The 15,329-nt window shown below is 41.6% G+C and overlaps 1 protein-coding gene across 5 annotated transcripts in view; it reads right to left on the bottom strand.

Moving 5' to 3' along the window:
• The window catches only part of ndst2a (N-deacetylase/N-sulfotransferase (heparan glucosaminyl) 2a), a 112,576-nt gene that overhangs the window by 8,104 nt on the left and 89,143 nt on the right, over positions 1 to 15,329 (bottom strand). For 4 of the 5 annotated variants that reach the window (XM_060872823.1, XM_060872821.1, XM_060872824.1 and 1 more), the window contains 5 exons: positions 13,042 to 13,077; positions 9,657 to 11,267; positions 3,914 to 4,001; positions 3,669 to 3,823; positions 197 to 382 (listed from right to left, as the gene is read on the bottom strand). In XM_060872823.1, the coding sequence (XP_060728806.1) occupies positions 197 to 382; positions 3,669 to 3,823; positions 3,914 to 4,001; positions 9,657 to 10,676 (1,449 nt within the window). In that variant the 5' untranslated portion in view covers positions 10,677 to 11,267; positions 13,042 to 13,077. The remainder of the gene's footprint in view (positions 1 to 196; positions 383 to 3,668; positions 3,824 to 3,913; positions 4,002 to 9,656; positions 11,268 to 13,041; positions 13,078 to 15,329) is intronic. The other variant, XM_060872822.1, reaches the window with a different exon arrangement.

Genomic DNA, 15,329 nt, shown 5'->3' with positions numbered 1-15,329 from the left:
ATTTCTGTTCTACACTTACTGCTTACTGGCTGCTACTGATAAATAATACGTCGGAGGATTTATCAAATAGTTTAACGTGTAAGCTCTACGGTTACTCAGTAATTGATTACAATCATAACCAAGAGATTTCAGGTAAAATATTATCTGCAATATTTTTAGGTTGTTATGAGGGATGTAGCCCATCTCTATATCCCACCTGTATATCGTTGTGTATAAAGCCCCTGCGATGACGAGCCGGTCTCAGGTGTGGATACTCCTCTGTGCTCGTCACCTGAATCCCCCAAATGTTCTTCCAGGCCTCATAGAGTTGGCTGTGTACAGGGTAAACCCCGGAGTGGTGTGGTGATACAGCATAGCCCATATCTGTGGGGATGCCATGCTCCTAAATAAATAAAAAAAAAAAAAAAAAAAAAAAAAAAACTTTGCATGGGTTTTTTGTATTTATCAGAGCTGCTCAGACATGGACAAAAAGAGAGCTGTATTGTATTTAATATTGAACCTTTGATGAAATATATTCCAGGCTGGGTGTAGAAATTAACCACAAAGAAGTGACAAACTGAAACAAATTTTGATCTGACTACTTAATACCATCTGAAACCCAACACCAGTTCAAGACATTTTCCCCCCCTTCTCTCTGCATTTGACCCTGTCTGAGGACAGCGAGTTGCGAGTGTGTCCTAGTCGACGCCCTCGCAAAGGAGACCTGTTTGCAGCATCATTAAGCTCTGATGACGGAGCTGAGTCGTCTTCGGTGACCAGCGCAGTGGCGAGAGAGCGTGTCAGAGTGTAGTGGAAGGCCGGGATGTGACAGGAGGATTATGGAGCAGAGATGTGGCCTGGTTTGTATTCACAGCACACTCCTGCACTGTCTGCCTGTGAGCCGTATCCCATGCCGACAAGCACCATTACACCAGGGTGGCCTTAATTTCAACAGGAGAGTCTCACCGTCCTGTCTGCAGCCACAATAAACAATGTCAAGTGCAATGGAGGAATCTACAGATAAACAGAAGTACAAAGTGGAAATGCAAATTCCACTCGTAACACTGTAGGCTGAGGGCAATCAGGACAACGATATCAGTCACAGGATATTTATTTCTACATTTTAACACCGTGAACAGTTCTGAATTAAGTTGCTCTTTATTGTTGTTCTGACTTGCGTCAAAAAGCAACTTAATTCAAAACTATTCATCTTTCTGAAAAATGAAAGAATATTTTGCTCCCTTTGTATAAAATGACAAAATGGCAGCAAACAAACAATCCAATTAGATGAAACAGGTAGCTGAGGGTTTTGTTGTACCTGGTTTGAATGAACAATTAATTGCGGTGTTGTGCTCATGGTGGGTCAGGTCTCTTTCTCTGTTGATATTTAACCATTAAGCAGTAGGATACAAAAGTGAGACATATGGAGTCATCTGACCAAATATAAAAAGTGACATTTATTCCTGAAAATGTTCAGTGGTACCTTGCATCAATTCGCTTTGCTGAATTAGAACTATATCTGCATGTAGAATTAAGGTAAGCACTCATTTTGTGCACACTACTAACCGTAACTGAAAATATTCATACGCGAGCACTGCTGAATCTGTTCAGTCATCATCAGCACTGTTGTATAATCTGATTGGTTGATTCATTTTCTCATATGGACTACACATGAAAAATGTCTAATAGTAAAGTAACTTACAAATGCATTATTTACCTAAGAAAAAAACAATCATTGATATTGTGAAGTTTTGATGAAAAAGACGTTTGTTTAAAATTCCAGCAAGTCAGGATGGAGGATGCTGCATTGATTGGTTTACACACTGCATGGATAATGCATTGTGTTTGTTTTCACTTAAAGAGGAAATTGACATTTAATAAAAAAACAACCTCTTCTAATGTTCGACAACATTCCACAACTAGAAAGATATAAAATATGATGTTAAAAATGTCATTGTTGGACAAATAAAGTAACAAAGTAAGGGTTATTCCCATCCTGAAGAAACCTGTTCTGGATCCATCAGACATCAGTAACTACAGACCGGTATCACTTCTCTCTTTTCTTTCAAAAATTCTTGAACGCATTGTTCTCTCACAGAACAATGTCCAATATCCCAACCAGTCTGGCTTTAAAGCAGCTGCTAGATCCAAGCTGTTGTGTGTCCTCATCCTCTTCGACCTTTCAGCAGCGTTTGATACCAACCACAAGACTCTCTTGTCCACCCTCGGGAGTCTGCGGATCAGCTTGGGAACGGTTCGCTTCCTACCTGGAAGGTTGCTCACATCAGGTAACATGGAGGGGAGTGACATCTGCTCCACGCAGACTCTCCACTGGTGTCCCACAGGGCTCAGTACTTGGTCCTCTTCTTTTCACCCTGTATACTCACTCTCTTGGTGAAGTTATCACCTCACATGGGGAATTATTTCCTCACACTCTCTTACCACTGCTATGCTGATGATACTGAACTTATCTTCTCTTTCCCACCCTCAGATACCACAGCTTCTCAGCATGTCTGGTAGACATATCATCGTGGATGACGGCTCATCAGTTAAAGCTCAATCCTAGCAAAAACTGAACTCCAGGTTGAATTCCAGGTGATTCATCCCCAGGTCATGATCTTGCAATATCCCTGCATAACCATCTGATCTCCCCTTCAGTCACAGCTCGCAACCTTGAGGTAACCATGGACACTCAACTGTTCTTTTCCTTGCATGTTTCTAATGTGTCACGCTCATGTTGGTTCCTTCTCTACAACATTAAAAGGATTCGGCCATTTTTGTTCACGCGGGCTGCTCAGGTAATTGTTCAGTCTCTTGTCATCTCAAGACCGGACTACTGGCTCTCACTGCTGGCAGGTATACCTAAAAATGCAATTCGCCCTCTGCAAATGATCCAAAATGCAGCTGCACGACTTGTTTTTAACCTGCCGAAGTTCTCACATACCACCCACTGCTGCGCTCCTTCCACTGGCTTCCAGTAGCTGCACGCATCAGATTCAAGACACTGATGGCTATAAAGCCAAAAATGGATCAGCACCCTCAGAGCTACCGGCATTGCTCGACTGGTCCCACCATCTCTCAGGGTAAGAGGTAAGTATACAACAAGACTCTTTTCTGTTCTGGCACCAAGGTGGTGTATGAACTTCCCCTAGGGGTCTGGACAGCTGGGTCACTGGCTATTTTCAAAAGATGGGTGAAGACCTACTTATTCATGAAATACTTGAACTAGCACTTTCTCCCCTGTTTGTTGTATGTGTGCATTTAAAAACAAAACAAAAAACCTTTGAACAGTGTTTTAGGCTCATGGTATCTTAAGTCTGTAACGTAGTGTACCAGAGTTAACGTATACAATGATAGAGACTTAAAAGCACTTTTGTACGTCGGTCTGGATAAAGGCGTCTGCCAAATGCTGTAAATGTAAACGTAACAAAGTATCACACCACCCCATTATATATTTTCTGATTACAGCACGCCCCGTCATCAGTCAGTCATTAAGATCTGATAAAAGTATTCATATAATCTAAGCATCAGGGCAGAAAAACACACACCTGAAGTTTATAATGAATCATAAAATACTGATATTAGTGTTGGTTCATCTGTGACAGCAAGACCATATTATTTCTCTCTGGCCTTTATTTCTCATCTGTCTCACAGAGTACGAGGGTTCCAGCTGCTGTGTTATGACCGACCTGTGCAAAGAGTTTGTTGAGCCTCATCTGCTCAGACAACACGCTGACGTTGTGAAAGAGGTGCGGCTGCATGTGGCTCCACATGTGAGGAAACCACCAAAACTCCTCTTTGTGCTGGAGCAACATGTCATCTCCTTCATCCTCCTCTTCAGTCCCTAGAGGGAAAAAAAACCACACACAATATCGTTAAGAATGGGGAAATATACAGTAGTTAGTGAAATTAACTTGCTGTCTTTAAAGATTACCTGCATGGTAGAATTTTCCTGAGAAGCCGAAATTGAAGGTAAAGTTTGGGACTAGTGTTCGTAGTTTGGTTTGTGTGTTCAGGAGAGCCTAAAAATAGAAAGTAGTACATTGGCAGTTCTGAAGCTGTTCTTAATACACACACACACACACACACACACACACACACACACTCTCATCTAGTATATGAAAAACAGTAGTGCAACATAGTACATGACCTTTTGAAACATATCATAGCTGTTATTCCTTCATGGGTTAATTTAATGGAAACGTAAAACTATAAATCAGCACATTATAAATTCAGTAGCTACCCCCTTGTTCTACACCATATTCGTGTCCAGTCTCATGATTTTGTTGCCTAGAAGCTGTAGTTACAATGCTGAAATACAAAGGAAATAGCTGCACATTTTATCCAAGTTAGCATGAACCAAAAGTGAAATATCTACCAACAATTAACTAGTAAAATTAAAGTCTATTTATTTTAAATGCATGATGTGCTAGTGAGCAAGTTAATAACATTAATATAGCTTGACATTAAAATGATTATTAATATATTTTTATACAAGGATTAAAATGTTTAACTGCCTGGTGTCAAGTTTTTTCCTTCAGCGTTGTTTTACAGTCAAAAATCTTTGCGCTTTAAAGAAACAAAAGTTTTTTTTTTTTTTTTTTACTTCTGGTGGATAGATGGGGTGTGTGTGTGGGGGGGGGACCTTGTGGCAGCTACTGAACACTCTGTCTACCAGCTAATAAGAGAAAACATTAAATGAAATGGAACACTTAAGCCTTTATTATCACCACATATACATTACAGCACAGTGGAATTCTTTCCCTCACATATCCCAAATGAGGAGCTTGGGGTTGGAGTGCAGGGGCAGCTATGATACAGAGCCCCTGGGTCTTGCTAAAGGGCCATACAGCAGCAGCTTGACAGTGCTGGAGCTTGAACCACGATTCCCTGATCAACAACCCAGAGCCTAAACCACTTGAGCCACCACTGACTCTAATGTCCATAATGCACCACTGCCCCTAAACATAAACAATGAAAATCAAACATACATAATATTCTTGGCTCATGAACCTTGGCTATCAATTCAGTCTGTCTCTCTTCATAATAGCACTGAAACCTGGTAAAAAAGTGCATCTTTTAAAATGATTAACAGATGTGACCAATAGATGGCAATGTGGAGCTGAGGCAGTGGCAGCTACAATGAGCATTTCAACACTTTCTATAGAAATCTACAGCCATCTAATATAGATTTGCATTCACATTTCCCTTCTGTTCACAGGGAGCCGGTCAAAAGGCACATGCACTGAAAAAAAAAGCCAGTGTCTTGCGTCAATCGACTGACGCCCTAAAGCAGCAAAAGACTCTGTAAACCACAATTGCAGTGCAAACAGCTGCACGGTGAGACTTCAAAACAATTTTGCCTTCAAGGTTCTGAAATATGAAAAGTGACAGACAAAGGATAAGAAAAGAACAGCATTAAGCTGCCACAAATAATACAGCAGGGAGTGATACCTACAAGCTCCAATACAAATCTCACACACACACACACACACAGATAGCTGCGATGGAATCACATATCAGGCCATGCCGAGAGTGAGAGACGTGGCTGCATGACAGGATAAGAGCCTTTGTTGCACAATGATTTAAGAGCCACAGTGTCCTTGAGCATGTCTGTTTGCTCTGCCTCAAGTGTTTGCTCAATGTGTCTGTATAATCCTCCAATTTGTGTGGCAATCGTAGCTCTAAGGAAAAATCAGTGAGCACTGGGTGGGGTTGAGAGAGAGAGAGAGGGTCATTGCTTCACTGAAAATATCTGTTTTAAAAACTACATTTGACATTGCAAACTTTATTGAAAGTGCAGGCGTCTGTGTCAAAGTTGTGCGTCAGATCGTTAAGAATTTAGAGCTTGGAAAACATTTAATTGAACAAGGTAATGAATCGGAAACGCAAACTTAAGTTATTAAACGGGCTTTTAAATGACTAAAGCATTAACAGCAGCATGAAGCATATTTTAAACATGATTAAGTGCCTTTGACAATCTGTATGTATACAACAACTCTTACTGGGTAAGCAGAGAGAGGAGAAAGTAGAAGCAGCAGTTCGGTGTGATTAAGAAGAAAATGGCGTTAAAAAGTATTAAATGAATTAAACAGAAGCAGTAAACCTGAAGCCAGGGTTTAGAGGCTATCCTTTATAACCACAGCAAGGACATCTAGCTTTATACTGTAACAGAATCAGAAGCGCTGAGGAAACAAGCAAAGGCTGATGGATCTCCTTCTAAAGCTTGTACTCGTTGACACAGGACCTGACACAGTGTACTAGGACTGCTAAATTAATAGTGGTTATTAGAGGTCATCTTTAATTGTCCCTGGCACTTCAGCGAGAGAATTAAATATTGATGCATTTCAAGGCATTTAGTCTTGAAGATTTATTTTGACATAAAATGATGAGGCATTAATTTTGGTTTTAAACTGAGAAAAAATAATAAAAAATAAAAGCATTTTTTTTTTCAGTAATTGTGATTTTCGTTTTTTTGCAAAATAAAAAATTTAAAAATAAAATTTTAAAATTTTAAAATAAAATTTTTGTTGCAAAATAAAATAAAATAAAATAAATAAATAATTATGAAAGCACCCAGGACATGAGATTCACAGGCATAAGCACTAGTCCCCTGATGCACTGCGTTCCACCATTTACTATTAATTGCATTAACATTCTTGGAGTAACTGTCCACTTAAGAACGAAATGAGCCTCTCTCTCCAATGCTACAAACAAACAGCTGACCAAAAGGCTAAAATCCTTTACCATTTCCCACGAATGCATTTTGAATTTGGGATTCCGACCAAGCCCAAGATGACCACAAACTCTAAAATGTCCTAGAAATAGCAGGTTTTAATTGTATTTAATGCTCTGCTGGACACAGTTCAGTCCTGCACCATGCAAGTGTGAGATCCAGCGGAATAGCACTTGGGAAATGGACATGAGAAAATTGACTAACATAGGATAATAAAATCAATTATAGTTTAAAACTTTCTGATTTTTTCCACTCCAAATGGAAGCCGGAATGCCATTAAGGTTTTGTCTTGCAAGACGCTACAGTTTTAACTTGGCAGCTTCTCCCTGAGTCCACACTGGAGTTCAGCAGTTCAAGTGCACTTTACACCAATGCACTTATTTCTTTCCTTTTATTCATCGCGCTGTTTTTTTCCAGACGGCACAAAACGCTATTCTGAATCAATACGATGAATTAAGTACGTTTGTTTAGGAAAGAAAATTTGACCTCAAAAGCCAGCATGTGGGCCATGTGTGGTGTGAAATGTGCACGAGTGGGTGGAAATAAGCTTTAGTACTTAAGAGTCACTGCTGAAACAGCACACAGTGAGAACAGACACGATTAGGCCTCCATTAGACAGGCTTGTTTGTGGATGCTATGCTGCTCCACTGCTTGAGCACTGATTACAGCCCACTCCTTCAGCGCAGAGCAGGTGGCAGGGCACACATTGCTCTTTTCCCTTCAGCAAAGTTTAATGAAATGGAGCATGAAACCCAACAACAGGTGTAACATTGTTTTGTTTAATCCCTTTCACCTCTTTAATGCATGGTAATTATTCTCTAGAGCAAGAGCATAAATAACCAAGCTCCAAGCTCTGCCCACTCCATACATGTTCATGTCTATACAGCAGAGTGTATATGCACCATATCCTGGTATTCATTTAATATATTAACACAGTATATTATGTGCACTGGTCCTGCTCTTGAACGTTCCTCAGACCTGTCATAAGCGAAAGGCATAAGCAGAAGTACTTGTTAGATTACAGCATACAGTACACTTAATCTTACTGTCATCGTTCACTCCCACGGAAATACACAAAAAACAATCAGCCGCATGATTAGACCAGAGAATCAAGCGACAAAATCACACTTTTAACCCTGCACCAAACTCTGCGCTTACAAAAGTTTGATTAACGTTAATCCACTTAAGCTGCATTTTATACACGCTACACCTTCAGGTATTAAAGAATATAAAAGGTATACGGCATTAACCTGCTTTCACTTCGACTGGTTTGTCTGGTTCCACCCTAGCGAAGTTCAGCTGAAGGGAGGAACTGATTTGACCCCGAATCAACCGAACTGCAAGACACGAACCCATCATGCTATTGACCAACAATGCACATTTTTTCTGTAAAAGCTGTTATACTCATCTGTGAGATGTAGTGCTGCAGACAGGCCATAATCGCCAGATACGATATCCGATGCAGATACTGAAACCTTTTATACATGGGACGACCACTTTGGCACCAATTCCACCCAACATTACTAAATGTGTGAGAAAGTGTGAACCTGAATCTAGTCTGTTATCATCTTCTGCAGCCTGATATATAACAGCTCTGACCACCAACTGTATTGATCTGGCATTTTCAGCAGATTGAGCTCTATATATTGGAAAGACACAACATTAATTAACACTCTATAGCCAGCCTAATAACTAAGCAACTTTGCAACATCCCTCACGTATGAAACACGGTGCTGCCAACTTAATCAAACTTAATTGACATTGGGATAATTAACTGGCTGATTGACTCAAGAAAGCTCTCATCCCACTCAGTGGGGATATAAGGGTATTCGCATGCTGGCAGCCAGCCCTTTTTTGCTGAAGCAACAACTCTCTCCTCCTTCTCCATCCTTGTTGTCAATGTAAATGCCTAATTAATTATCCTATTATTTCTCATTAAAAGGCATGAAGGTGTAATGACCTGTCTGAGAAGAGAACCTTCAGGCGATGTCTCTCTTAGCATAAAGGACAAAAGCTGGCAAGTTCAAGTGCTTCTCCATGTTACGCTGTTAAGGGCCGACAGCTCCCTCGAGGATTATATTTTGAATATAGTTATGGCTTATATATTTTTTGTAAACGGTTAAAATACCTGTTCCATTTCTTACTAAGAAGGCTAGGGAATTACTACAGGTGCAGAAGGACACAACTATACTAACTTATCTGTAATCAGGCACAGAAGGCAATAAATAGTAGGTTAATAAGGACCTTACACAAATTACTGTAGTGTCCCTAAGGCATGCTTTAACAAGTGTAATCACTGCAAATGTTTGCTGTGTGTACCTTCTAATCCAGTCACACCTCGCTGCTTAGAGACATCAGCAGCTTGGCCTGTGCTGTTCTACCATTCATGTAGATTTAAGCAACATTGCATTAGCACGATTACTGACCGTCATGAGTCAAACTGTTCTGATATTCAGTACAACAGCACTACCGCCAGGGTAATACAGTTTTTATCGAACAACTATTTAAACAATGAATTAGTAACACAGACATGCAGATTGATGCACACAGCAACATGAACCAGTGGTGTTATACTACTGTAAAAATCAGCACTCTCAGAACTAACTGTTGGGGAATGCGGGGTCAGAAGAAACCGTCTTAATAATGCAGACGCTCTAACGCGAGTCTGAGCATTTATATAGAAGAACCATTTGATGTTAAAAGCCATGTAATGCCTTAAATATTTAAACCCTTTACTAAGAAATGAGCAATAAGAAATGTTGCATATATTGCTCTGAAGAAAGAAAAAACTGTCAGTATGCTTGCAACTCAGCTTGCAAAAAAATGATAGTCTATCATTATGAATCATTTATATAGATGGAATTACCATTTTACATTTTCTGGCAACGCTTCAGTTTCATGATGTACGGATAAGCCGTAAAGAAAATATAGACACACTGACCTTCACATCTGAAACCTTCATGCGCGTTCCTTCCTTTCCCACAAAGATGTCGTCCACATCTACTAGTATGTGTCTCTCCAGAGACAGACATAATCTCTTTCCAGTTAGATAAGCAATAGCATCTATAAAAATCAGCTTGTGCAGCCAAAATGAGAGATTGTTGCCAAACAAAACTCTCTGGATTCCATCATGAAGGCCCAGGTCCTGCACTACAGTGGCATGTAGGACTCGGTGGGGGCCAAGGTGAGCTAGGGCCTCTGATGATTTGGTGCTGGCTAGTAGAACAGGTTCATAGGTACTGTGGTTGGATTGAAAAACAGTCCAATCGTCACCTGGCAGCGGACCTTGCTCCACTTCGTTGGGCTTAGTGACATAGAGCAGCGGAGCCACAGGGTTGATTCTGTAATCCCGCAGGCCCAAGTTTGAGTGCAGGAAAAGAGGAAAGCCCTTAAGTTGAGCGCTGAGCAGCGAGTTCTCGTTGGCTTTGAAGAAGCCGATAATACCCACACCAAACTCTGAACAATATTTATCGAGAAGGTCTCGGTTCCATGCGTCCAGGTTGACGTATTTAAGGACATTCTCATAGATGACCAGAGCGTAGCGGCCCCGATCACGTTCCATCAACGTGGGCATGTCACCCTTGCTAGGGGCAATCTCTGTGTGATAACGGAAGCGACTGGACTCCAGGATGGCCACGATCTCCTGTCCCAGCTGGGAGTAAATGCTCTCTACAAACACTAGCACAACAGGTTCTGTGCGAGAGTTGTCTACAGTTTTGACAGTCCGCTGCCGGCCATTAAATGGGGGTAGAAAAAGTGGCATCCGCTGCAGGCCATCCCCTGTTGCGACCACTTCACCACAGTCACTGAAAGGCATTGGAGGTGCCTCCTTTATCTTGGGGCTGTTGCTGACATAGTAAGCCAGGAGTGCCATAGACAGCAGGCAAAAGACAATGAGCACCAGGATGAGGCGGTGGAGCTCCAGCTGCCTGATTCCCCGCAGGAGCTTCCACAGCCCCATCGCCACAGAGGGAGTGCAGGAGCCAGGGAGCAATTGGGGTTAGCGGACCAGAGCAGCGCAGAAGAAGAGGGGATAGAGGGGGAAAAGAGAAAGGAAGAAAAGGGATGAGCAGCACACACTGGTACACACTTTGAGCAAAGAGGAGCCATTTACTTTAAGTCACCATGGCCCCCATAGCCCATGACTAGCCTCCTGCTGTAAACGCCGTCTCTGGCCACCTCAACTCAACGTGTTTGCTTCACAGACAAGTTGTTGTAGACCAAAACATGTGCAGCCTTTATCCAACACAGTGCGCCGGCTTCCTCCAAAGCCTGACTTAAGGCGATTGAGTTTCTTGCTCTTGCTTGTTACGAAAGTCCTCTGTGTAAAACTCTCGTCAAAGGATCAGCCGTCTCTCTCCCTCATGCCTTTATGCTTCCACAAACCTGTGTGATTCTAAGTGACACAGCCTTCTGTATTACCGGTAACCGAGAAGTGCGGATGACGCCTTATGCAGCTCTCAGCAATGGCTTCTCTGAGATTGACCACCACAGGGGCAAGAACAGCACCCCCTGCAGAAATCCAGCCTGGCCATGCTAGGAGAACGTAATCCTGTTGGAACGAAAGAGAGAAAGAGTATTAGACAGAAAGACAGCAGAAACATACTGTTAAGGTTTTGCAAACCCCAAACCATAGCCTTAAATTGCTACAGTAAAGTCCCAGCAAGTCACTCATTATACGCGAGTAATACATAAAATTAGAAAGTGTGTAATGTAAAGAGAAGATTGAGTGCATCACTTGGAATTTATATACAAAATAATAATAATAAAAGGTTTTAGCTTTAACAATAATGAACAGGACCAGAAAGCGTAATGTTGTGTGTCGGTGGACTTGGCCACTAAAGTGCATAGTTAAATGGGACACAAAAAAAAGTCAAAGCAAAGGCCCTAAAAGCTACTTCTGATCACCTGATTCTAGATTCTTCCATGCAGCCACGTGAATTTTCCATTAGGGCCCCTCCTGATGCCCACCAATGTATGCTCAGTGGGTCAAGAGAGCTTTCTCATGACTCCCAAAATAGCTCACCATAACCTCCATGTGCTGCCACCCTCCCTCTACAAAGATAGCATTACAGGTAGGAAAGGAAAACTCTGACCTTAGAAAGGAGTGAACGAGGGCATTCTATTGGCCAGCTTGGGCTGCTACCATGTTTTTGTTTATGCACAGGATTGGGTCTGGGCAGTAACCCAACGCCATGAGAGATGCACACTGCAATCCTGTTGGTAAACTGGGAAATGTTTTCAGCAAAATGCCTGCTGCAGAAGGGGTACAAAATTAGTCGTCAAAGGTCAGGCGTATATCAATCAGTGAAGTTTACAGCCACTGATTTGTCTTTTACAGTGGAAGGATTGCTGTAATGGATCATGTCAATTAGCTCCAGCACTTAAAGGATCGGTTTTCTCCCAGGTGAACAAATGCAGCAAGACCTCTGGCCGAAGTCACCTGGTTTAAAATGGACTGGATGTGAATAGATGCGACAAACTCTGACGTAAGAACATATAGAATCCTACTGCATTGTTCTTGACGCGTCCAGCGTAATACTGCCGTTACCACCTGTGCAATGGACTAAGGGACAGGGGAGGAGGTTTCTAGAAACCCTAATTTATCAGCTGCATAGCCCCGCCCAGTGAAGAGAGCATCCTGAAACTAGAACCTGGACTATTAATAGCCTGAGAAAAGCTCACCTCACTGACCACTTCTCAGCACTTTAAGGGCACAAACACATGACTTAATGATCAGAAGAAAGAATCCATTCAGAACCAAGGCTCAGGTCACCGTTATTACCACAATCGGAGTTCACATCAACATTTGGTTATGCTAACTTTCTGATGATAATATCTGGATTTAAAAGTGTTAAATAACTTAGTTCAGGAGTGCTCAGTAGTTGCATGTGCTGGGTGTCCTGTGAGCTTTAAAATTAATCTATTTTATCCGAGTCTGCACTGCTGTTAATTCACACAAGCCTGGTCTCTGTGGTTAGACCGGAGCTTTAATCTCAATGAAAGTACTTTTAATTTCAACGCTACTACTCCTCTAATGATAATATAGTATCCGGCCAGTGGCAGGCTAATCCTGATTTATTTTTGATATGAACCAGAGCAGGAAATGATCAGTAGGCCATGCATGTCTTCTGCTTATTAAGCTGCAGCTCCTGGTAAACAGATACTTCTAGTGCTGCCGTGCGCATGAAGAAGAGCGGAAATTAGATGGAGGAAAGAAGGATAGAGGGGGAGAAAACGACAACAAAGGACGAGGGTGTGTATGTGTGCGTATGATCTGATATGACAGTTTAGGGGTGGGGTGGGAGGGGGTGGGGGGTCCTCACCCTTTCGCCTGAGTCCAAGGATCTTATCCAGTCAGTCTGTGGGGGAAAAAAAAAAAAGAGAAGTAAAAAATGATGGACTTGGGAGACAGAAATAAATACCATTTTTTTGAAGCCAAAGCAATAAAAAAAACCTAAGTCATTTTCCTGGAGGATAACACATGACCTCCACACAGAGTGGTGTCTCCCACAAGTCTAAAAAAGATACGCCAGCAATTAGAGGAAGAGTTTGTGTGACTTATGCAGAGACCAAATTTACACCGTGTACTCTGATGTACTGGCAAGATAATTGATTCCACTTTTACACATGAATTCATACTCAGATTGAACTACAGAGCCAATCAGGTATCCTTTCAGTCTCTGAGCTGAGTCAGATGTTGCTTCCGTTATGTGATGTTAACTCCCTTTGCACAATGCAAGACAAACCCTATACTTCCTGTAATCAATAAACTATCAGGCTCCATTCATTTCCTTCTGATTGCCTGTCTCCAGCAGCTACACACAACCACCCTCATGGAAAGTCCCTTATGTCTCACACGTGGAAATAAAGGAAATGAACATCAGCAGGAACATTTATTAGAGAAACACGAAGGAAATGGAAAGTTTCCCCTCAGCAGTTTGTGACACTCAATTCCTGAGATATACAGTAGTACTAACGACCAAAGTCAGGGAGACGGACACACAAGCACATTTGTACACACGCTACACACCGTGCGTGCGAATTAATGCATCACGTACAACAGATTTAGGTCCCAGAGCAAAAGGAGACTCAGCTCAGCTGTGGACCTCTATAAATGGCCTTGTGCACCAAGCACACATCACTTATACATTACTCACACCACCTCTCACCTCCAGTCCAGACCAACAAAACTCACGGGACGCATGTCGTCTCGCATTGCACATGCTCCAGTTACCAGCTCTGAACATAGCTGCTCTAGATTCAGCAGTATTCTGCAGCTTTGAGAGAACAAAACCTGACCTCTGACCAGATAAATCTTCACACACTGCTTAGACTGCTTGAGTCTATAGTAATAATGTGTCTCTTCACCGACAGGGAGATAGTAAAATCATAAATACATCATGTTACATAATAGACTGCGTAATAATTTAAATCAGACCTCTATATTTGAACTTCCGTTTAGATACTTTAAATATAAAAAAAAATTGAGATATAAACCCTGTGTTAGACGTAGATCTCCAGGAGGTTAACCATAACAGAGAAGCTGTTTATCACACTCTGGCAGCACAGGAAACATATGGACGGCCTTTATGCAAAAAATTCATGTGAAGGTATGCGTGTAGAGCGAAGGACGTTCTGTGAGAGTGTATTTAACTGAAAATCACTGCACATTCACTTGTTTTTTAAGCTACACAGGCATCATGTTTGATATAGTAAGTGATATATGATGCTCGGAGATAAAAATGTCTTAAAATAGCTGGTGTGATGCAGAAAAACAGCCCTAGTATTTACAAATGTGACCTAAATGCAAGAACAGAGAAGAAGAAGAGAAAAAAAAGAAAAAATAGGAAAAACAACACACACATACCAGGATTTGCTTGGAAAACTGTGGGGAAGCTTTGTGGGTAAGCTTGGTCTGGCAATTAGTTAAGTGCCAGCGGTCTACAATTAACAAGCAAGCCTACCTGACATTTGGCGTTGTTTGAGAAATGCTTCAGAAAATTGAAAACTAACAAACAACACTAACGTGTAGCCAATGAGCAGAAAGGGGCGGGTCTTGTCAATGTGTGACGTTAGCAGAAAGCGGTTTTAACATCGACATGGAGGATAAAAACAAAGAAAGAAAGCGAAGAAAGGCTTACGATAAGGCAAGAAGTAGGACCCGTGTTAATATAGGATCAGCTTTCCAGCGCTGCAGAGAACTGAACGTCTTCCGCGTGAAACGGAGCTAAACCTTACACGGTACAACACACAGTATGTATTACTCATTGAGTTCATTTGTTGATAAAAAATACTTGTCTGGGTTATACTTGTCTGGTGTGTGTGTGGGGCGGAGCTATCAAAACAGGGGTGGGGCCCATTTGGTTTAGGGGCGTGTTTGTTTTGGTGATTTCAAATGTCAACATTGGCTTTCAAACAACTGAGACCCCACCTTTAATATCTGGCCAAAGAGGATCCAGCTCATGTTTTCTATTGAATCCTATAGGAAGTGGCTGCAAGCTGCTGACGCATTTTTTTCCCCTCCAAAGAAACTAAGTGTTTCGAGAAGATTTTTAGAATAGTACAGAGTGACATTAAGAGCTTTTATACCACAGTGCAATTTAATACTCAA

Source organism: Tachysurus vachellii, chromosome 6 (assembly GCF_030014155.1).
Source record: "Tachysurus vachellii isolate PV-2020 chromosome 6, HZAU_Pvac_v1, whole genome shotgun sequence".
Classification (NCBI taxonomy): Eukaryota; Metazoa; Chordata; class Actinopteri; order Siluriformes; family Bagridae; genus Tachysurus; species Tachysurus vachellii.
The sequence above is the reverse complement of the archived record's forward strand: the minus strand, read 5'-3'. Positions and strand labels throughout refer to the sequence as shown.